General features: G+C 46.8%; 1 protein-coding gene across 3 annotated transcripts in view; it reads left to right on the top strand.

Moving 5' to 3' along the window:
- The window catches only part of magi2b (membrane associated guanylate kinase, WW and PDZ domain containing 2b), a 131,160-nt gene that overhangs the window by 94,124 nt on the left and 14,928 nt on the right, over positions 1-22,108 (top strand). For all 3 annotated transcript variants that reach the window (XM_079743397.1, XM_079743396.1, XM_079743398.1), the window contains exons 16-18: positions 6,314-6,550; positions 12,771-12,956; positions 18,865-19,243. In XM_079743397.1, coding sequence (XP_079599523.1) covers positions 6,314-6,550; positions 12,771-12,956; positions 18,865-19,243 — 802 coding nt within the window. The remainder of the gene's footprint in view (positions 1-6,313; positions 6,551-12,770; positions 12,957-18,864; positions 19,244-22,108) is intronic.

Raw genomic sequence — 22,108 nt, 5'->3', positions numbered from 1 at the left:
CTGGTTTCTGTAGAAGCTGAGCAGGGCTGGTCTGGCCCATCCTTGTGCTGGTAGAAGTATTGCCCAGTAGGGGTAGCTCAACCCTCAATGGGCCAGGATGGAGACAGGGACGTGTTCTGTAGAATAGCCCCGTCTATTGGACATTAAACAAAGGGCCTGACTCCCTGTGGTCAGTAAAGATCGCATGGAACCAGTTCTCTTGTACCGATAGGGCCCCTTATCATCTTCTGGTCTCTAGTTGTATCATCTCTCACCTCTCCACTGGGACAGCCAGCGTATGGGGAGAAAGGACTGGCTGCAGTGGGATCAGCCAGTGAGAGGCAGAGGTACTGGTATTGGATTAGGTTTTGTAGCCCCTGTTTTTCTGTTTTTTTGTTGGTAGTGGCATTTATCTTGATCTACCTCTAGTTAGCTGGATACACTGCTAGTTACCTGGATACACCTCTAGTTACCTGGATACACCTCTAGTTAAATGGATTTACCACTAGTTACCTGGATACACATCTAGTTACCTGGATACAGCACTAGTTAGCTTGCTCTTCCTCTAGTTACCTGGACACACCTCTAGTTACCTGGATCTACCTCTAGTTACCTGGATACACCTCTAGTTACCTGGATACACCTCTAGTTACCTGGATACACCGCTAGTTACCTCGATGCACCTCTCATTTACATTTAGGGCATTTAGCAGACGCTTTTATCCAAAGCGACTTACAATAAGTGCATTTGTTACAATAAGTACATTTGTCATAAGAAGTGAAACAATATATCGCTGTCGGTACAGTAAAGATGTTCATAGAACCAAGTGCAAGTATTACAATCGCTAGGCTAACCCATTCCCCGTGTAAAGCAGCGATAGCAGCTACTGTAGATGCTACACAATTAAGTACCTTGAATAAGTGCAATGTACAAGTGCCAGGACGTACAACATTCAATGGTGGCTGTGCATTGGTTTCTATGCAGAGTCGAGATGAACTCTGAACAGGTGAGTTTTGAGTCTTTTGCGGAAGCTGGTGAGCGACTCTGCGGTCCTGACTTCGGTAGGGAGCTCGTTCCACCACTGAGGTCCCAAAACAGAGAAAAGTTGTGACTTCGCTGATCGACCTTTGCTTGCTCTTAGCGATGGCAGTACCAGACGTCCAGCTGAGGTAGTTGAGCGGAGGGATCGAGCTGGGGTGTGTGGCTTTACTAATGCTTGGAGGTAGGCAGGGGCAGTTCCATCGACTGCCTTGTATGCCAGTACCATCATCTTGAATCTGATGCGAGCTATTACAGGGAGCCAGTGGAGGTCTCGGAAGAGGGGGGTTACATGTGAGAACTTTGGTAGGTTGAACACGAGGCGCACTGCCGCATTCTGGATGCGCTGCAAGGGTTTAATCGCAGAGGCAGGGAGTCCAGCCAGGAGCGAGTTGCAGTAGTCGAGGCGGGAGATGACCAGTGATTGGACTAGAAGCTGAGCTGCTTCCCTTGTGAGGAAGGGCCGGATCCTGCGGATGTTGTAAAGTGCAAATCTGCAGGACCGGGCCACCGCAGTGATGTTTGCGGTGCAGCACAACTGATTGTCCAACACCACACCAAGGTTTTTGGCAGTTGGAGAAGGAGATACAGTGATGTTCTCAACAGTGACCAGTAAGTCCTTGTGTGGGCAATCTTTCCCTGGTATTAGGAGGAGCTCAGTCTTGTTGAGGTTATGCCTCAGGTGATGGGCAGTTGTCCAGGTGCTGACTTCTGCCAGACATTCAGATATGCGTGTTGCAATCAGGGCTTTGTCAGATGAGGGAAAGGAGAGAAATAGCTGAGTGTCGTCAGCATAGCAGTGATAGGAAAAGCTGTGGGATGTAATTACAGAGCCCAGAGATCTGGTGTAGAGGGAGAACAGAAGAGGCCCCAGCACCGAGCCTTGAAGGACACCTGTATCAAGCGTGCAAGGTTTGGACAAGGAGCCATTCCATGTTACCTGATGAGTGCGATTCATCAGGTAGGACGTGAACCAGGAAAGGGCAGATTCAGCTATGCCAAGCTCGGCGAGAGTGGCGAGGAGGATCTGGTGGTTCACAGTGTCAAATGCTGCAGACAAGTCAAGGAGAATGAGAAGGAGGGACTCAGTCACCGTGAGGAGAGCCGTCTCAGTGGAGTGTGCTTTTTTGAAGCCTGACTGGTGAGGGTCAAGCAGGTTGCTAGATGAGAGATAGGAGGACAGTTGGTTAGCGACGGCACGTTCTAATGTTTTAGAGAGGAATGAAAGAAGAGATACCGGTCTGTAATTCTGGATGTCAGTGGTATCAAGCGTTGGTTTTTTGAGGAGAGGCTTTATTCTGACAGTCTTGAAAGACGTTGGAACAATGCCAGAAGTGAGGGAGGAGTTAATAAGTACGGTTAGAAATGGCAGGATGTCGTTTGACACAGCCTGGAGGAGGGAGGAAGGGATAGTGTCAAGGGGGCAGGTGGTGGCATGGTTAGATGTTATAATTCTGTTGACCTCGTCTGAGGTAAGAGGGATGAATTGGGTAAAGACAGAGGTGGGGGTCGGGGGAGGGAGGATGGTGGCAGTGATAATGTCCTTTACTTTCTGGGTAAAGTAGGTAACAAAGTCATCGGCAGTGAGGCAGGAAGGAGGAGGAGGGGAGGGAGGGTTGAGGAGGGAAGAGAACAAGGAAAACAGTTTCCTGGGGTTTGAGGCGGAGGAGTTAATTTTGGTCCGGTAGAAGGCAGATTTGGCTGTTGACACAGTGGAGGTGAAACCTGAGAGAAGAAGGAGATAGTGAGATAGATCATTAGGACAGTCTGATTTCTTCCATTTCCTCTCAGCTGCCCGCAACTCTGCTCTATGGGTCCGCAGAGAATCAGACAGCCAAGGAGGGGGGGGTGAAGATCGTGCCGGTCTGGAGTGGAAGGGACAGAGGGAGTCCAAAGAGGAGGAGGATAGCAGGGTGTCAGAGGATTCCTCTGTGGATAGTTGAGAGAATTGTTCAATAGAAGGTAGTGAAGACAGAACAGTTGAGGCAAACGTAGAGGGAGAGAGAGTTTTGAGGTTGCGGCGGGTGGTGACAATGTGGGGACTAGAAAGGAGGGGGGGAGAGGACTCTAAGGGGAGAGAAAAAGCAACAAAATGATGGTCAGACACAGGGAGTGGGGTAACAGAGAGAGCAGAGGTGCCACAGGACCTTGTGAATATCAGGTCAAGCTGGTTCCCTGCCCTGTGTGTGGGAGGAGAAGGGATAGTGTTAAATCAAAGGTGGCAAAAAAGTTGGTTAATTCAGGTGAGTGCAACTTCTCTGGCAGGATGTTAAAGTCGCCAAGTATAACGAGTGGTGTGCCATTTTCAGGAAAGCAGCTGAGAAGGGCATCCATTTCGTCATAGAAGTCACGAAGGGGACCAGGGGGACGGTAGATTACCACAATGAAGAGATTAATAGGAAGGGTGACAGTGACAGCGTGGAGTTCAAATGCAGATCTGGCCAAGTGTTCTAGTGGAAGGACCTGATAGGTCCACAACGGAGAGACGAGGAGTCCGGTCCCTCCTCCTCGCCCCAAAGGTCTAGGGGTGTGTGAGAAAGAGTAAACAGTGGAAAGGGCAGCAGGAGTGGCAGAGTTCTCTGGAGTGATCCAAGTCTCTGGCAGGGCCAGGAAATGGAGGGTATTGAGGGACGCGTAGGCCGAAATAGAGTCTGCCTTTTTGACCTCTCGTTACCTGGATACACCACTAGTTACCTGGATATACCACTAGTTACCTGGATACATCTCTAGTTACGTGGATATACCTCTAGTTACCTGGATACACCTCTAGTTACCTGGATACACCTTTCTTTACCTGGATGTACCTCTCGTTACCTGGATACACCACTAGTTACCTGGATACACCTCTAGTTACCTGGATATACCTCTAGTAGTGATGGACTGATATATCACCCGGCCGGTATTATCGGCCGATATTTGCGTTTTTTACATGCATCGGTATCGGCCGATATTTTTTTTAGCATTTAATTTTACTTAGTTGTTTTTTTTTATTATTTATATTATATGATTTACAGACAGTTCAATAAATGATATATTTTTTTAATTGAGACATTGTAGCATTTGTTATCATCATTGTGTCATTTTTATGATGTAAATTGAGGGAGGCTTAGCCTGGAAATCCAGATCCACATCTAGAAAGCTGTAGGGTCTGGCAACGAGTAATGAAAATGGCCCAACTCGAGGGGCGGCACCAAGCATGCATTTGAAAATATCACTGGATAACACACATTGGAAAACACTACGACCAATCAGAAGAATACAAGGGGTGACGTATCCAGACCAGTGGAGCTAACCAATAGATAAGACTCTTGCCGTATCTGGTCGGTAAAACAGCAACACTTTTGGCCCGCCTATATTGATACATCGATGTGATTGATAATTGTTCTGGGCCAGGGGAGGCCCAGAATTAACACAAGTATATTGCTTGTTCCCAGAGTTACTCGCTGAGCAAATTAAAATTGTGCTCTCACGAGAACTCTGGATTTCCAGGGTATTATCGGCTCCAAATATCGGCTCAAGAAAATCGGTATCGGCGTATTGATTATTGGCTAAAGCTGATAAAAAAATCGGTAACGGTATCGGCCCTAAAGAATCTGCATCGGTCAATCCCTAACCTCTAGTTACCTGTATACACCAGTAGTTACCTGGATACATCTCTAGTTACCTGGATACACCTCTAGTTACCTGGATATACCTCTAATTACCTGGATACACCTCTAGTTACCTGGATACACCTCTAGTTACCTGGATATACCTCTAATTACCTGGATACACCTTTCATTACCTAGATGCACCTCTAGGAACCTGGATACACCTCTAGTTACCTGGATACACTAACCTAGCGATTGTTAGTGCTTTGAACTTTGTTCTATGAACATCCTTACTCTACCAACAGCGATATATTGGGATATATATATATATATATATATATAGCGATATATATACCTGGATACACCTCTAGTTACCTGGATCAATTTACCTCTAGTTACCTGGATACACCTCTAGTTACCTGAATCTATCTACCTCTAGTTACCTGGATACAATGCTAGTTACGTGAATCTATCTACCTCTAGTTTACTTTATACACCTCTACCTGGCTCTACTTCTAGTTACTTGGTTCTACCTCTAGTTAATTTGATCTACCACTAGTTACCTGGATACAATGCTAGTTACCTGGATACACCACTTGTTACCTGGATACACCACTAGTTACCTGGATCTGCATCTAGTTAACTTGCTCTCCCTCTAGTTACCTGAATCTATCTACCTCTAGTTACCTGGATACACCTCTAGTTACCTGCTTCTATCTACCTCTAGTTACCTGGATACACCTCTAGTTACCTGATTCTATCTACCTCTATTTACCTGAATACACCTCTAGTTACTTGGATCTACCTCTAGTTACCTGGCTCTACCTCTAGTTACCTGGCTCTACCTCTAGTTACCTGTCTCTACCTCTAGTTACCTGGCTCTGTCTCTAGTTACCTGGCTCTGTCTCTAGTTACCTGGCTCTTCCTCTAGTTACCGGGCTCTACCTTGGCAGCCACACCACCATGAACACGTCCGATCTCGTCTGATCTCGGAAGCTAAGCATGGTTGGGCCTGGTTAGTACTTGGATGGGAGACCGCCTGGGAATACCAGGTGCACTAAGTGGTGTCGGTAGGTGGCCAATAGGTGGCACTCTTCCCTCTTGCCTTAACATCAATCCCGATGCCCCAGTGCAGTGACGGGGACACTGTGCTGTGGAAGGCGCCGTCTTTCGGAGGAGACGTAAAACCGAGGTCCTGACTCACTGAGGTCATAACTGATCCCAGGGTACTTATCGCAAAGAGGAGGGGTTTCCCCGGTGCCCTGGCCCAACCAGGCTCATTCAATCTGCCCCCTAATCATCCTCCTGTATAATTGGCTGACTCTTTAATTCCCTCACTCTCCACCTCAAGCTGGTGTGTGGTGAGCGTTCTGGCGCAGATTGGCTGCCGTGCATCACCCCAGTGGATACTACAAACTGGTGGTGGTGAGTGAGGTCCCCCCCTTCACTGTAAAGCGTCTTTGGGTGTCTAGAAAAGCGCTTTATAAATTCAATCAATTATTATTATCATTATTATTACCTCTAGTTAACTGACTCTTCCTCTAGTCACCTGGATACATCTCTAGTTACCAGGCTCTTCCTCTAGTTACCTGGATACACCTCTAGTTACCGGGCTCTTCCTCTAGTTACCTGGATACACCTCTAGTTACCGGGCTCTTCCTCTAGTTACCTGGACCCACAGGTGTTCACTAGGTGTGTCTCCTCAGGTGAGGCTTGTCCAGTGAACGGCCGCAGCCCGGGCTCCATGTCCGCCCAGCACAGCTCCCCGCGGAGCGACGCGGCCTCAGGCCTCAGCACCGCTGGGCCCCCGCACGCGGCAGCCCCTCCCCTGGAGGGTGGCGGCCTGCAGACCAGCGATGTCATCATCCACCGCAAGGAGAACGAAGGATTCGGCTTCGTCATCATCAGCTCCCTCAACAGACCAGAGAACGCCGCCATCATCAGTGAGTCACAGCACATTATTGTCATTCAGCTGTTCTATGAGCCACTTGTTCTTTTAGAAATAGAATACACTAAACATACAATCCGCCTAGAATCAAAAAAGTTGGAACACAGCAGAATATGAGACATGGAGAAGAAAGGGATTGTACTCCCGGAGCTGAGCTGCCGGCCTGCCGTCGAAGCTCCGGCGGCAGTTCAGCTCCTGGAGTACAATCCCTTTCTCCTCCATGTTGCGATTCATGTACTTCATGGAGTCAAAGCCAAAGTTCCTTTCCCCCAATTCCTTCTCAACCATGGCTGAGATAACCCCCACTACTCTGCGCCATAACACCAACAGCAGAACGGTTATCCAAATAAAGAAGAGTACAACACTTGCGTTACAGTGTGTGTATTCACACACAAACACACATGTGGCGTTCGCACCGCTGTAGTTCATTGTCTCATTGGCGGGCCAAATTCTCTGGGCGGGCAAAGCAGAGAAAGGCGAGGTAATGTCTTTGTAACATGATTTTGGAAAATTCCAAATCGGCGCATCAGAGTTTTGTTTTTTCAAAGGCAGAGCAGGATACCTAGTGCTCGTTTTACACCGAACGCCATTTCTAGCTAATGGGGGACCATAGGCAGGCTAGGGGAACTCATATTAATGTTAGAAAACCTCATAAAGTGAAATGTTCATGCCATGGGACCTTTAAGAAAAACAAGAGCAGAGCAGATGAATTTTTTCATGAACATTTTTCTTAATTAACAAGTTAATTCAGAGCATTTACAGTGCTCAATGAACAGAGAATACTTTTTTTACCTCAAATAAACATTCACAAAAAAATTTTCCTTGAAAAAATAATGAGAAGATGACTCAAAATCCCAATGGCAGCTGTCATTCACTTCAGAACTCTATTTCAAAGGAGCAAACTTGTCCTGTTGAATTTAATCAAGTCTTAGTTTGGTTAGTGTCTTGAGACGTTGGGAGATGCTCATGTCCATCAGTAGTATTCAGGGGTTGACACTAAGGTTTCAAAAGCACTTGCCCATCGGGCAAGTACAGGTCATGTTCGACTTGCCCGAATGTAATGTTCATTTGCCCAAATTAAAATCAGTCTTGAACGGGCCTCTTTTTGCCAGGCACCTGGCCTCATTTTGGGGAACTCAGAAAACTCATCCTAGCTCAGACTGAAGCTGAATGTTAGCATTCACATATGTACGTGTTTAAAAAGTAACAAACTTCTTTGTTTACTTATTTACGAAATAGTCACATCATGCCATGAAGTGATTTCAGTCCACCGTTGCATCCTATTAAAGCTATCACCCAGTTATATGTAGACCTGCATGCTTTCATCTGGATTTTATGCAAATGTAAATAACTAAATGATTCTTTTGACTTTCCTTGGTAATCTGCTTTAATCTAAAGTACTTCCAAACCGCACTCCTCCATCACTACTCCGTCCACCTTCTCTACCTAAACCGGTCGCGGCGGCGCTGCACTGAGATGCTAGCTGTGTTGGCTAACCTTTAGCTAACACCGTCACACAGAGCATTGACACTAGTGCCGAATCACTGCCAGAGACCACACTGCGAGTGAGTGACAGGAGGCGGGGCTATGTTCGCGCTGTAGCGCTGTGTGTCTGTTAACTCGCTGTCCGAGAGAAGAGAAGACAGCGCGCTGATCAATTGCAAATATATCTATTTGGTGTGATTTTGCAGAAGAAAATGGTTGTTCTGCAGTTTTTAGAAACTCTTAAATAAATAGCCTTTATATGAACAAACTCTAAAAAATGCACTTGCCCTTTCGGGTAACCAGAAATCAATCTCAACTTGCCCAACTATTATTTTTAGTTGCCCCGGGCAAGTGGGCAACCGTTAGTGTCAACCCCTAGTGTCAACCCCTGGTATTGATGGTATTGATATTATTTTGCCTTGTCACCTTGTCACCTTGTCACCAGAAAGCCTGTTATGATCTGATGACCTTGTTTCTCCATGATCAGTGGAACCGATATGCTGAACGGATATAAGATGATGCATCTGAAATGCATTCTGTTCTGTACCATGAGGTCAAGCAAACAGTTTGATTACATAATCGGACATGTTACCTAATACCTTAGATAGCTTATATTGACCATACCCAAAATCACTTGTCAGGGTGAGGCTAATCAGCATGAAGTCTACTCCAGGTGAGAGTTTATCACACGATTTTGAGGTATCTCATTCATTCAGAAAAAACAAGGCATATTTTTTCAACATCAAAACTTTTCTCTGAATTCTGAGATAACAAGAAATGAAGGAAGAAAGCAAGAGGAAGAGGAGGGATGGTTCATTTCTGTTTGGAGTTACTTTCCTATTTGTGCTTTTAAAAAGATGGTCATATCAAGGACCTTTGCTTTTTAAACACGAACACCCTACCCCAGAAGGAGTTATCCCAAATGAATATTTGCTTTTATAAATAGGTAGATTTATAGGAATGTTCAGTCATTTGTTTTTCCAATGTTCATACCTGCAAACTAGTCACCTTTCGGCGAAATTCTCTGTTTTTACCTCAAAATAGGTCATTTACGTGAATCGTATAGATCCTTAAAGTTGTGGGGCGGGGGACGACCGACCGTAGACTGTATAATCACCAACTGTATAATGAGCTAGAAACATGTTCACTATTTTCATAATAAAAAATCTTTGGCCAAATGACTCGGGTTCCCTGACCACCAATCATAATCAAGATGAACCACAGCGCGCGATTCTTTCGGTCCGGTCCTGGAGTGGACTTGCTCAGTCGTAGAGATGCACGGTTGGCCATTGCATTCAATTTTTAAAAAAAATTAATTAAATTCGGGGCGGGTGGCGGTTTAACCAAATTAAAAATATATAAACATTGTTAAACACACACCCACTCCCGAAAGGAAACAAAAAGTTTAAATTAAGTGACAATTCATCCCATATTGTCTCGTTGCAGCGCCTTCCTGGCCGGCCACTTAGCAAACGTCTCATAGATGAGACTGCGCCTGGGTTATTTTGTTTCGATATTAGTTATACTTTAAAACAGCCCGTCATTAGCCGCGTTTACATGGACACTTCTGATCCGATTAGAAGTGGAAGAACAGCTCAATCTGAATAAAAGAATTATCATATATACGCCTCAATCGGAATACAATTCTCTGATCGGAATTCAATTCCATGCGGAATAGAAGAGGTGGTGTAGTCCGCTATAATTGACATGTATACATTTATTCCGATTGGTTTGGGTGGGTGCGGCTACTTTTTAACTTAGGTCAATAACATCAGCAGCTGCAGTAGTTCGCAAATGGTCCGTCTGTACTTTTATGCAGACCGAACTAGGCCGCTGTCAAGGGAAGTGGATTTTTTGCCTGATTCACGTCTTTGGTATCACTCCGCAAGTAGTCCGGTAACTCACCAACCCCAGCGTGTCCGGTTGCTAAGCAACGTCAACGTCTTTGGCGGACTATTTCTCTGCTGATCAACACTACGAATGGTAATTGTAAAAAGACACACCGTGTGAAGATATTGTTTCGTTTGGGCAAGGAGCTGTGTAATAAGCGGGTTAATGTATAGAACGTCGCCGGTCATTATCGAAAATAATACATTTCAGGGCGAAGCGAGACACCTCCGCTTCGCGTCAGGGGTCCGGTTCTCCCTGTCCGGGCTTATTTTCCCGATAATGACCGGCGTTCAGTACAACATTATCCCTTACATATATCATATGATACTGACCAACATAACTTCACGAGAGACATACGAACGTACGCTACCAAAAATACCATATATACAGTACATTCAGAAAATGCCAAATTTGGTCAATGGGATTTACTGTTTACCTGTCCTAAATGTGCATGTGCGGTATAGCGCCCCTGTACTGGTCTGGGTGGATCTGAGCAGCAATCCCACTATCCAGTTCAGCTAAACTAATTGATGATGAATAACTCCAAGAAGCGTGGTGCCGATTAGGAAGGTTTACTCAAATTCAAAGAGTGAAACTGAAACATAAACATAAATATATATCAGTTGCAAAACGGGATGCACTCAAATGCAAAACACAATATAACATATTGCAATAACTAAGTGCACGATAGTTGGAGCTTTACTGTATCTCTCCACAGGCAATAAACAGATCTGGAAAACATAGCTGGCGCCATAGAAAATGGTACATCAATCACATAAATCGATGATCCAATAACCAAAATAATGCTGCTAAGGACCTAACAAGCTGAAGTACTTACAAACATTGTGAATATACAGCTAGCAAGACTAAGAAGGCAGAAAATGGGATTTCTCTAGCGTTAACGTATGAAGTAGTCAGCGGAATCACTTCCGGATGGTCACTTCCGGTCCAACCGGAAGTACTAACAAATAAAGACGGCTCGACAAATTAAAAGCCTCGGCATGAAAATACAGCGACGAATAGGGTCCAGAACAGCCCCCATGTGGCAGCAGAAATAAGGGCTTTAAAACTGGTTTGGTTATAGTGGATAGACCTTTTCACAATTAAAATGTACTGTTGAAACACAACTATGAGAAGGGGCACCTGCTTTTTTGTGTTTTGATTTGGTGTAAATGAGATAGTAACGCTGAATGATTTTTCACAACTTAACTGTTCAGAATCGCGAACATAGGCGAACGTTCGCAGCGAGCTCGATGACTTTAAACAATAAAATTTGAATGATTTTTACACAGCGTTCTAATCGTTCGTTTTAAACTGTAAACAAACAAATGGCGACAAGAAAGGCCAATGTATTGGCTGCAGCCTATATGATAATTGACGAGTTCATAGAAGAAGGTCTAGAAGTTGTCGATCTCGTAGAAAGTATAATGCAGACAAGGAATTCGGACAATTAAAGATTAGAGGGCTACGTCACCAAAGTTGTGCCAACTTACTGCGATGTCACGTTCAGATCACATTATAGGATGCACAATACATTAGTTGAAGTAAGGGTGTAGATAGGCTACATAAAACAATGTATCTATGGCTTTATGTGTAGGAAAGGAATGAATGTTTTCAATATGGACATGGGAATTGTTGAAATGTTGCACAGTTCTTGCTATAGTTTAGGGTTAATCTCCATTTGGGAGCCCATCTCTTCAGTCCATGATCCAGGTCTGCTTGCGGAGAACGACCTCTTCTGACAGTAGGCCTATGTTCACGAACATTTGAAGACATCGGCACGCTTAACAGAACATGTTTCCAATCGTTCGCGAGCGTCGCAAACATAGGCGAACGGTTTATCAACCGTAGTTGATAAACCAGTGTTATGGGTTAATAAATGTGCCATTTTTATCATAAGAAAATATTGTCTTTTCCCTTTGTTTTCTTCTGGGAGTACACAGACTGCTTCATTTACATGTTAAAATAGCAAAATTTGGCTGGGGGGGATGACCCTAGACCCCCCTACAGAGGTTTAGATTGTCACCTTTTTCAACCCCAGGTATGAATGTTGAAATGCAATACCTTTTTTGTAAACTGTTTTGTAAATGGGATTTCCTTTACTCAAGTATAATAAATATTTTTGTTGATCAAATGGTCATTAATAACAGCAAAATGCACAGATTTCTATTTAATAGCTGAGCCTAATTTTCTTTACTTTACGCAGGTTTATGCAAATTGTCATGGGGGAACCATGAACCCATGAACAAATGCATGTTATATATATATATATACACAAATATAATACAAACCGATAGCTTCAGGATGAGAATGACAAGGAGAAACCTTCCAACGACGACAGCATTACCTGGATACCTTCAAAGATTGTTCTTTGAACAACAATCTTTGAGCAACAATCTTTGAACTCCTGTTGCTGCCAACAGGAGTTTTTGAGTGATAATCTTGTGTTTGGCTTTTGAAGGCTTACGGCTAAACAACTTTCATGGTTGTATTGAGTGGAGCGACTGGACTTCAGTGGAAGGTCTCTGTGTTTCATCTCAATCCTTCTGATTATGATATGCAATCCTCTACAAGGTTTCCACAAGACTCCAAAAATTGTTGTTCTATAATGCAAAGCTTTTTGTTTTTGTTAAGTCTGTTTATTGCCAACCGTTGGAAGCTGCTTTTTAATATAGCCATTGACATTCCTTTATTTTTAACATGAGAGGGTTCCTATAAATATCCCTCCCACATTAAGCTGAAGGGGGTTTTACTTTATTGCTAACATAAAGCCCTATGATACAAAGTCAACGTGGCGTCATCAGATGGAAGCGGTTGACACTCTTCTCCCTCCGCCCAAGCTGTGCCCCATAAGATCGGCCGCATCATCGAGGCCAGCCCCGCAGACCGCTGCAGGCGCCTCAAGGTGGGCGACCGCATCCTGGCCGTGAACGGACAGTCCATCATCACCATGCCCCACGCCGACATTGTGAAGCTCATCAAGGATGCCGGGCTGGCCGTCACGCTGCACATCATCCCGGAGGAAGGTTGGTACCCATGGCAGAGTACCCTGGAGTACCCTGGGAAGGGACAGGAAGGAAGGGCACGCTGCACGTCATCCCAGAGGGAGGTGGGCACCCTGGGAGGGAGAGGAAGGTGGGCACCCTGGGAGGGAGAGGAAGGTGAACCCTGGAGAGGAAGGTGGGCACCCCGGGAGGGAGAGTTATATTGTGTTCATGATCATGATCATCAACTGTTCATGATCCCTCAGTGTGCATTAATTGGAGTTTGCATGCTGTGTTTACAATCAATGTCTTGTAGCTAAAGCCGTGTGTATAAAGTCGTCCTCGACGAGACCGTCTGTGAACGTCCTCTGAGCCATAGTGACTGAGAGCCCTCAGTGCCCAGAAGCAGTCAATGAAAAAGTATAAAGACAGCCTATGAACTCAAGAAATGGTGCTTAAGTTGTAGAGAGAAGAAAAGCTTCTTCTTCTTTGTTTTGATGGTGGATGCCAGTCTGCATCCAGGTCCTCACCAACTGGAATGTGGTGTGGAATGGGAAACTGGCATGCATGGAACCCAAAACTGATGCAGAACCTCAATTGTGGTATGAATGGAAGCGGATGCGTTACAGGTTCACGTCCACAGCTGTCTGACGTGTGAGGAACATTAAAGTATTTCCAGGCCTTAAAAGAGCGTTTGGTCTGCTGGCTGAACGGTGCAGTCGGCTCGGTGTCCCTGACCTTTCAATAGAGGGGTCAAACCTAACAATGTAACCATGGATCCTGGAGATATCCTGCTCTTTGTGTCATGTTAAGAGGGGTCAAACCTAACAATGTAACCATGGATCCTGGAGATATTCTGCTCTTTGTGTCACGTTAAGAGGGGTCAAACCTAACAATGTAACCATGGATCCTGGAGATATCCAGTGGCACGTTATATTGTGTCCTCAAGTCCTCATCAGATGTTGTGCTATGGCCCGATAGTACTATAGGGCTTACAACTGATGACCAGGTGGTGTTCACTCTAAAGCATGACATTTATTTCAGGCAGAATTAAAACTTGTGCTGTGTTCTAGCTTTATTCACTCTAACCAAATAGAATCCACATTGATTATTTTACCTGGTCAACAATCTCACTGGTGTTCTCTTTCTTTTGGTACCAAGATTACATATTGAAGCCCTTATTGTTGTCTTTATGTCCTCTATTTACTTGATATGTTATTGTGGAGGATAGCTGAGAAAAAGGCCAAGTGATGAAGAGGTCTACTCTATTGAGGAAGAGGCCTCGTGATGAAGAGGTTCACTCTATTGAGGAAAAGGCCTCGTGATGAAGGGGTTCACTATATTGAGGAAGAGGCCTCGTGATGAAGGGGTTCACTCTATTGAGAAAGAGGCCTAGTGATAAAGGGTTCACTCTATTGAGGAAGAAGCCTCGTGATGAAGGGGTTCACTCTATTGAGGAAGAGGCTGAGTTATAAAGGGTTCACTCTATTGAGGAAGAGGCCTCGTGATGAAGGGGTTCACTCTATTGAGGAAGAGGCCTCGTGATGATGGGTTCACTCTATTGAGGAAGAGGCCTCGTGATGAAGGGGTTCACTCTATTGAGGAAGAGGCCTCGTGATGAAGGGGTTCACTCTATTGAGGAAGAGGCCTCGTGATGAAGGGGTTCACTCTATTGAGGAAGAGGCCTCGTGATGAAGGTGTTCACTCTATTGAGGAAGAGGCCTCGTGATGAAGGGGTTCACTCTATTGAGGAAGAGGCCTCGTGATGAAGGGGTTCAATCTATTGAGGAAGAGGCCTCGTGATGAAGGGGTTCACTCTATTGAGGAAGAGGCCTCGTGATGAAGGGGTTCACTCTATTGAGGAAGAGGCCTCGTGATGAAGGGGTTCATTCTATTGAGGAAGAGGCCTCGTGATGAAGGGGTTCACTCTATTGAGGAAGAGGCCTCGTGATGAAGGGGTTCACTCTATTGAGGAAGAGGCTGAGTGATGAAGGGGTTCACTCTATTGAGGGAGAGGCCTCGTGATGAAGGGGTTCACTCTATTGAGGAAGAGGCTGAGTTATAAAGGGTTCACTCTATTGAGGAAGAGGCCTCGTGATGAAGGGGTTCACTCTATTGAGGAAGAGGCTGAGTGATGAAGGGGTACACTCTATTGAGGAAGAGGCTGAGTTATAAAGGGTTCACTCTATTGAGGAAGAGGCCTCGTGATGAAGGGTTCACTCTATTGAGGAAGAGGCCTCGTGATGAAGGGGTTCACTCTATTGAGGAAGAGGCCTCGTGATGAAGGGGTTCACTCTATTGAGGAAGAGGCCTCGTGATGAAGGGGTTCACTCTATTGAGGAAGAGGCCTCGTGATGAAGGGTTCACTCTATTGAGGAAGAGGCCTCGTGATGAAGGGGTTCACTCTATTGAGGAAGAGGCCTAGTGACGATGGGTTCACTCTATTGAGGAAGAGGCCTCGTGATGAAGGGGTTCACTCTATTGAGGAAGAGGCCTCGTGATGAAGGGGTTTACTCAATTGAGGAAGAGGCCTCGTGATGAAGGGGTTCACTCTATTGAGGAAGAGGCCTCGTGATGAAGGGGTTCACTCTATTGAGGAAGAGGCCTCGTGATGAAGGGGTTCACTCTATTGAGGAAGAGGCCTCGTGATGAAGGGGTTCACTCTATTGAGGAAGAGGCCTCGTGATGAAGGGGTTCACTCTATTGAGGAAGAGGCCTCGTGATAAAGGGGTTCACTCTATTGAGGAAGAGGCCTCGTGATAAAGGGGTTCACTCTATTGAGGAAGAGGCCTCGTGATGAAGGGTTCACTCTATTGAGGAAGAGGCCTAGTGATGAAGGGGTTCACTCTATTGAGGAAGAGGCCTAGTGATGAAGGGGTTTACTCTATTGAGGAAGAGGCCTCGTGATAAAGGGGTTCACTCTATTGAGGAAGAGGCCTCGTGATAAAGGGGTTCACTCTATTGAGGAAGAGGCCTCGTGATGAAGGGTTCACTCTATTGAGGAAGAGGCCTAGTGATGAAGGGGTTCACTCTATTGAGGAAGAGGCCTAGTGATGAAGGGGTTTACTCTATTGAGGAAGAGGCCTCGTGATGAAGGGGTTCACTCTATTGAGGAAGAGGCCTCGTGATGAAGGGGTTCACTCTATTGAGGAAGAGGCCTCGTGATGAAGGGGTTCACTCTATTGAGGAAGAGGCCTCGTGATGAAGGGGTTCACTCTATTGAGGAAGAGGCCTCGTGATGAAGGGGTTCACTCTATTGAGGAAGAGGCCTCGTGATGAAGGGGTTCACTCTATTGAGGAAGAGGCCTCGCAATGAAGGGGTTCACTGTATTGAGGAAGAGGCTGAGTTATAAAGGGTTCACTCTATTGAGGAAGAGGCCTCGTGATGAAGGGGTTCACTCTATTGAGGAAGAGGCCTCGTGATGAAGGGGTTCACTCTATTGAGGAAGAAACCTCGTGATGAAGGGGTTCACTCTATTGAGGAAGAGGCCTCGTGATGAAGGGGTTCACTCTATTGAGGAAGAGGCCTCGTGATGAAGGGGTTCACTCTATTGAGGAAGAGGCCTCGTGATGAAGGGGTTCACTCTATTGAGGAATAGGCTGAGTGATGAAGGGTTCACTCTATTGAGGAAGAGGCCTCGTGATGAAGGGGTTCACTCTATTGAGGAAGAGGCCTCGTGATGAAGGGGTTCACTCTATTAAGGAAGAGGCCTAGTGATGAAGGGGTTCACTCTATTGAGGAAGAGGCCTCGTGATGAAGGGGTTCACTCTATTGAGGAAGAGGCCTCGTGATGAAGGGGTTCACTCTATTGAGGAAGAGGCCTCGTGATGAAGAGGTTCACTCTATTGAGGAAGAGGCCTCGTGATGAAGGGGTTCACTCTATTGAGGAAGAGGCCTCGTGATGAAGGGGTTCACTCTATTGAGGAAGAGGCCTCGTGATGAAGGGGTTCACTCTATTGAGGAAGAGGCTGAGTGATGAAGGGTTCACTCTATTGAGGAAGAGGCCTCGTGATGAAGGGGTTCAATCTATTGAGGAAGAGGCCTCGTGATGAAGGGGTTCACTCTATTAAGGAAGAGGCCTAGTGATGAAGGGGTTCACTCTATTGAGGAAGAGGCCTCGTGATGAAGGGGTTCACTCTATTGAGGAAGAGGCCTCGTGATGAAGGGGTTCACTCTATTGAGGAAGAGGCCTCGTGATGAAGAGGTTCACTCTATTGAGGAAGAGGCCTCGTGATGAAGGGGTTCACTCTATTGAGGAAGAGGCCTCGTGATGAAGGGGTTCACTCTATTGAGAAAGAGGCCTAGTGATAAAGGGTTCACTCTATTGAGGAAGAGGCCTCGTGATGAAGGGGTTCACTCTATTGAGGAAGAGGCCTCGTGATGAAGGGGTTCACTCTATTGAGGAAGAGGCCTCGTGATGAAGGGGTTCACTCTATTGAGGAAGAGGCCTCGTGATGAAGGGGTTCACTCTATTGAGGAAGAGGCCTCGTGATGAAGGGGTTCACTCTATTGAGGAAGAGGCCTCGTGATGAAGGGGTTCACTCTATTGAGGAAGAGGCCTCGTGATGAAGGGGTTCATTCTATTGAGGAAGAGGCTGAGTGATGAAGGGTTCACTCTATTGAGGAAGAGGCCTCGTGATGAAGGGGTTCACTCTATTGAGGAAGAGGCTGAGTGATGAAGGGGTTCACTCTATTGAGGAAGAGGCTGAGTTATAAAGGGTTCACTCTATTGAGAAAGAGGCCTCGTGATGAAGGGGTTCACTCTATTGAGGAAGAGGCCTCGTGATGAAGGGGTTCACTCTATTGAGGAAGAGGCCTCGTGATGAAGGGGTTCACTCTATTGAGGAAGAGGCCTCGTGATGAAGGGTTCACTCTATTGAGGAAGAGGCCTCGTGATGAAGGGGTTCACTCTATTGAGGAAGAGGCTGAGTGATGAAGGGGTTCACTCTATTGAGTAAGAGGCCTCGTGATGAAGGGGTTCACTCTATTGAGGAAGAGGCCTCGTGATGATGGGTTCACTCTATTGAGGAAGAGGCCTCGTGATGAAGGGGTTCACTCTATTGAGGAAGAGGCCTAGTGATGAAGGGGTTCACTCTATTGAGGAAGAGGCCTCGTGATGAAGGGGTTCACTCTATTGAGGAAGAGGCCTCGTGATGAAGGGGTTCACTCTACTGAGGAAGAGGCCTCGTGATGAAGGGGTTCACTCTATTGAGAAAGAGGCCTAGTGTTGAAGAGTTTCACTCTATTGAGGAAGAGGCCTCGTGATGAAGGGGTTCACTCTATTGAGGAAGAGGCCTCGTGATGAAGGGGTTCACTCTATTGAGGAAGAGGCCTCGTGATGAAGGGGTTCACTCTATTGAGGAAGAGGCCTCGTGATGAAGGGGTTCACTCTATTGAGGAAGAGGCCTAGTGATGAAGGGGTTCACTCTATTGAGGAAGAGGCCTAGTGATGAAGGGGTTCACTCTATTGAGGAAGAGGCCTCGTGATGAAGGGGTTCACTCTATTGAGGAAGAGGCCTCGTGATGAAGGGGTTCACTCTATTGAGGAAGAGGCCTCGTGATGAAGGGGTTCACTCTATTGAGGAAGAGGCCTCGTGATGAAGGGGTTCACTCTATTGAGGAAGAGGCCTCGTGATGAAGGGGTTCACTCTATTGAGGAAGAGGCCTCGTGATGAAGGGGTTCACTCTATTGAGGAAGAGGCCTCGTGATGAAGGGGTTCACTCTATTGAGGAAGAGGCCTCGTGATGAAGGGGTTCACTCTATTGAGGAAGAGGCCTCGTGATGATGGGTTCACTCTATTGAGTAAGAGGCCTCGTGATGATGGGTTCACTCTATTGAGGAAGAGGCCTCGTGATGATGGGTTCACTCTATTGAGGAAGAGGCCTCGTGATGATGGGTTCACTCTATTGAGGAAGAGGCCTCGTGATGATGGGTTCACTCTATTGCAGATCCTCATTCTGGCCCCAACTCTGAGAAGCAGAGCCCCCAGGCCCAGAAGCAGAGCCCCCAGGCCCAGAAGCAGAGCCCCGTGGCCCAGAAGCAGAGCCCCGTGGCCCAGAAGCAGAGCCCCGTGGCCCAGAAGCAGAGCCCCCAGGCCCAGCCTGGCCTCACTGAGCCCCAGCCAGACCAGACAACACCTCCACCTGGCACGACCCCCGTCCAGACCCCCTCCCAGACACCGGGCCCCCCAGCCGGTCCGCAGCCTGCTCCGGGGCCCACACAGACTGCCCCCCCCGGAGCCGGCCAGCCCAGCGGCCCAGCCTCGCACCAGAGCCCGGTCACCCAGCCCCCGGGGGGGGTACCCCAGCTCTACCTGCACGATGGCAGGTGAGGACGCAGAAGGAAGACCACACACACACACACACACACACTGTGGTTTTACAGGTCTTTATCCCAGCTCGCTTTCTTAGTCTGGTATACAATCAAGAAAACATCGTTTGAATGTAAATATATTAAGATTTTACCTAACAAAACAAACAAAAACGTTTCATAGTTACTATGGACATAAACATTTAAAGAAAAATGTACTTATTTAATTACAGTTCATTTTGTAATTTTACATACATCCATACAGTTTTACATACATTTGTATATGTTATTTAAGAAAATTTAAAAAAATAATAATTTCATAATGTTAAGCACAATACTTACGCTTAAATTAAACTCTGTAAAATTGTATATTGTCACGTTTGCATCGGTTTGATTTGGATTCATGTTTCTATTTGGAGACTCCACCTAAACCTAAATCTGCTAAAACCTTTATCTCTCCTGTACCTCAATTTATTGGCATTAGATAGTGACCCAGGTCCTCATCAGATGTTGTGCTATGGCCCAATAGTACTATAGGGCTAACAACTGATGACCAGGTGGTGTTCACTCTAAAGCATGACATTTATTTCAGGCAGAATTAAAACTTGTGCTGTGTTCTAGCTTTATTCACTCTAACCAAATATAATCCACATTGATTATTTTACCTGCTCAACAATCTCACTGGTGTTCTCTTTCTTTTGGTACCAAGAGTACATATTAAAGCCCTTATTGTTGCGATGTCCTCTATTTACTTTGGATATGTGATTATGGAGGATAGCTGAGAAAAACAGACATTATCTGATGATTAACAACCCAATTGTGAATTGTCAGATAATGTCCAGTGTTTTACAGGGATTTGTAGATAACTTAAAACGACAAAGTTATTTTCTGTAAATCTGTAAAAGTATTTATATTTAATTCCTACTGACTGCCTGAGGCAGTGCTTGAGCACTGGATGTATTACATAATGTTACAGCATAATCAGAGTGTTCCCCGCTCTTAAGGTCACCAGCTGGGCACAGAGCCAAATTATTGTCGCACCAACAGACCGTTAGGCCTGGGCTTGGTAGAGTCTCTCCTCATACCAGAGTAACAGTTGGCTTCGGCGAGAGTGTTGCGAGACGGTAATTAGCCGGCTCGGTACAGAGCCGAGAGATTATTGCGCCCATAGGCTGATAGAACGGTGGGCTTGGTATCGCTCCCGTCAGGAGTTGTTGTTGGGGTCCCATTTGTGTAACGCCTGCACTGTCCCACTTCAGGCGGATGATGGCCACTTCGAGTGCCCCATATGCTTCGGTGTGGAACACTTGAGGGAGGGGCTCTCAGAAAGGGCAAGCATGAACAGCAGTTTCATGCCAAGGGCTACGAAGTTAGGCAGGGTAGATGAGGTGGAGGCTCTCATTCATGATACTTGGGGTGCCCCCCCACGGAAAAAACCTAGGAGGGTGGCAACCAGGGTGGACGCCTTCACATCAGAGTTCTCCCAGATTAAAGCCCTACTGCTTAATCTGCAGCTAGAAGGAATCTTCCCAGGCGAGCCTCCCCCCACAACCCTTGAGTGGGAGGAGGATGTTCTGTCCACCAGAACCTCCCAAAGTCATTTTGAGGAGATGGGGGGCAGAGCAGGAGGAGGCGTGACCTGCCTCCCAGATATCGTATTCTGATTCAGAGCGGACACAGGGCACCAGAGTCGAAGAAGAAGAACTTAGGCTGGCCTGCTTAGGGTACAGGCAGGGATGTGCTTAGCGCTGTCGTGCTTTGGGCTGGATGAGGCCCCTGTTGCAGCTGCTACTCCAAGTGCCTCCTTAAGAGGAGCCCCACAGCATTCTGAAGGAGCCTTTCAGATACTGCCGTCACAGTTCTACATGGACGAGCTTCAGAGGTGCTGGTCAGACCCTAGGCGCTTCTATCATCTCTTCAGAGTCAGCAGGGCCTTTACTGCCATGCAGGACACAGACAGCCACGGGCTGGGACGCATACTCCCTGTGGAGCCAGCAGCGGTCTCCTTAATAGTTTCCCTGGAGGAAGTATTACAGCCTAATGCCCGCTGCCCAAGGCCTCAGTGCCGCATAAAAGATGATCTGAGTACGAGGAGCTATGACGCCGATGTGAAGAGAGCTCAGCAGGCTCATGGCGACCTTGACACTAGCCCACCGCAGAGTTTGGGTGGCAAAGTCTCTGCTGGGAGGCGTGCAGGAGGGTCCTCCGCTCTCTCCTGGTGGTTCCAGGGCAGTTATTTGGCCCGCAGTACAGCAGAGGTCCACCAGGTGATAAGGCCAGGAGGCTGGTTCATGTCAATTGACCAGAAGGACGCATGCTTCCACATTCCAATGTGGAAGCATGCGGCCTCCTACAATGTGCCCTCTTGCAAGTGCATCCCCTCTAGGCATGGATGAACGGACTACAGTTGGACACCAGGCGACAAAGGCACAGGAGGTTCAGGGTATCCAGTGCCTCCTCGTACTCAAGCAATGGAGGAGCAGGGTGTATTTTACCACAGGTGTTCCCTTAGTTGTGATCCCATCCCGCCGAGAGGTCGTAGTAACAGACACCTCCGCCTCACATCCGGTTGGGGAGCGGCATGATGGCACAGGACGGGGAGGTGGCTGTGGAGCGCACAGCAGAGGCAGGAGCACATACATGTGCTGGAACTTCGCACCATATTCCGTCAGTCAGGCATTTTTGGGCTTTCCTGAGTGACCGGCATATCCTTGTCATGCCCTGAAGGTGTGGGGGGTGATCGCTGAAGGGCCAGACCCACTTTTAAATGACTGTGACCAAGCAGTGGTCCAGAGTATTTTAAACTCAAGGGCGCAATCCACCAGGTCCCTCCATGGGAATAGATGGAAACTGTATTCCGATTGGCGCAAGACGCAAGGGGAG

The sequence above is a fragment of the Pollachius pollachius genome, assembly GCF_949987615.1.
Source record: "Pollachius pollachius genome assembly, chromosome: 9".
In the NCBI taxonomy this organism is placed as follows: domain Eukaryota; kingdom Metazoa; phylum Chordata; class Actinopteri; order Gadiformes; family Gadidae; genus Pollachius; species Pollachius pollachius.
This window is presented reverse-complemented; position numbering and strand designations above follow the sequence as displayed.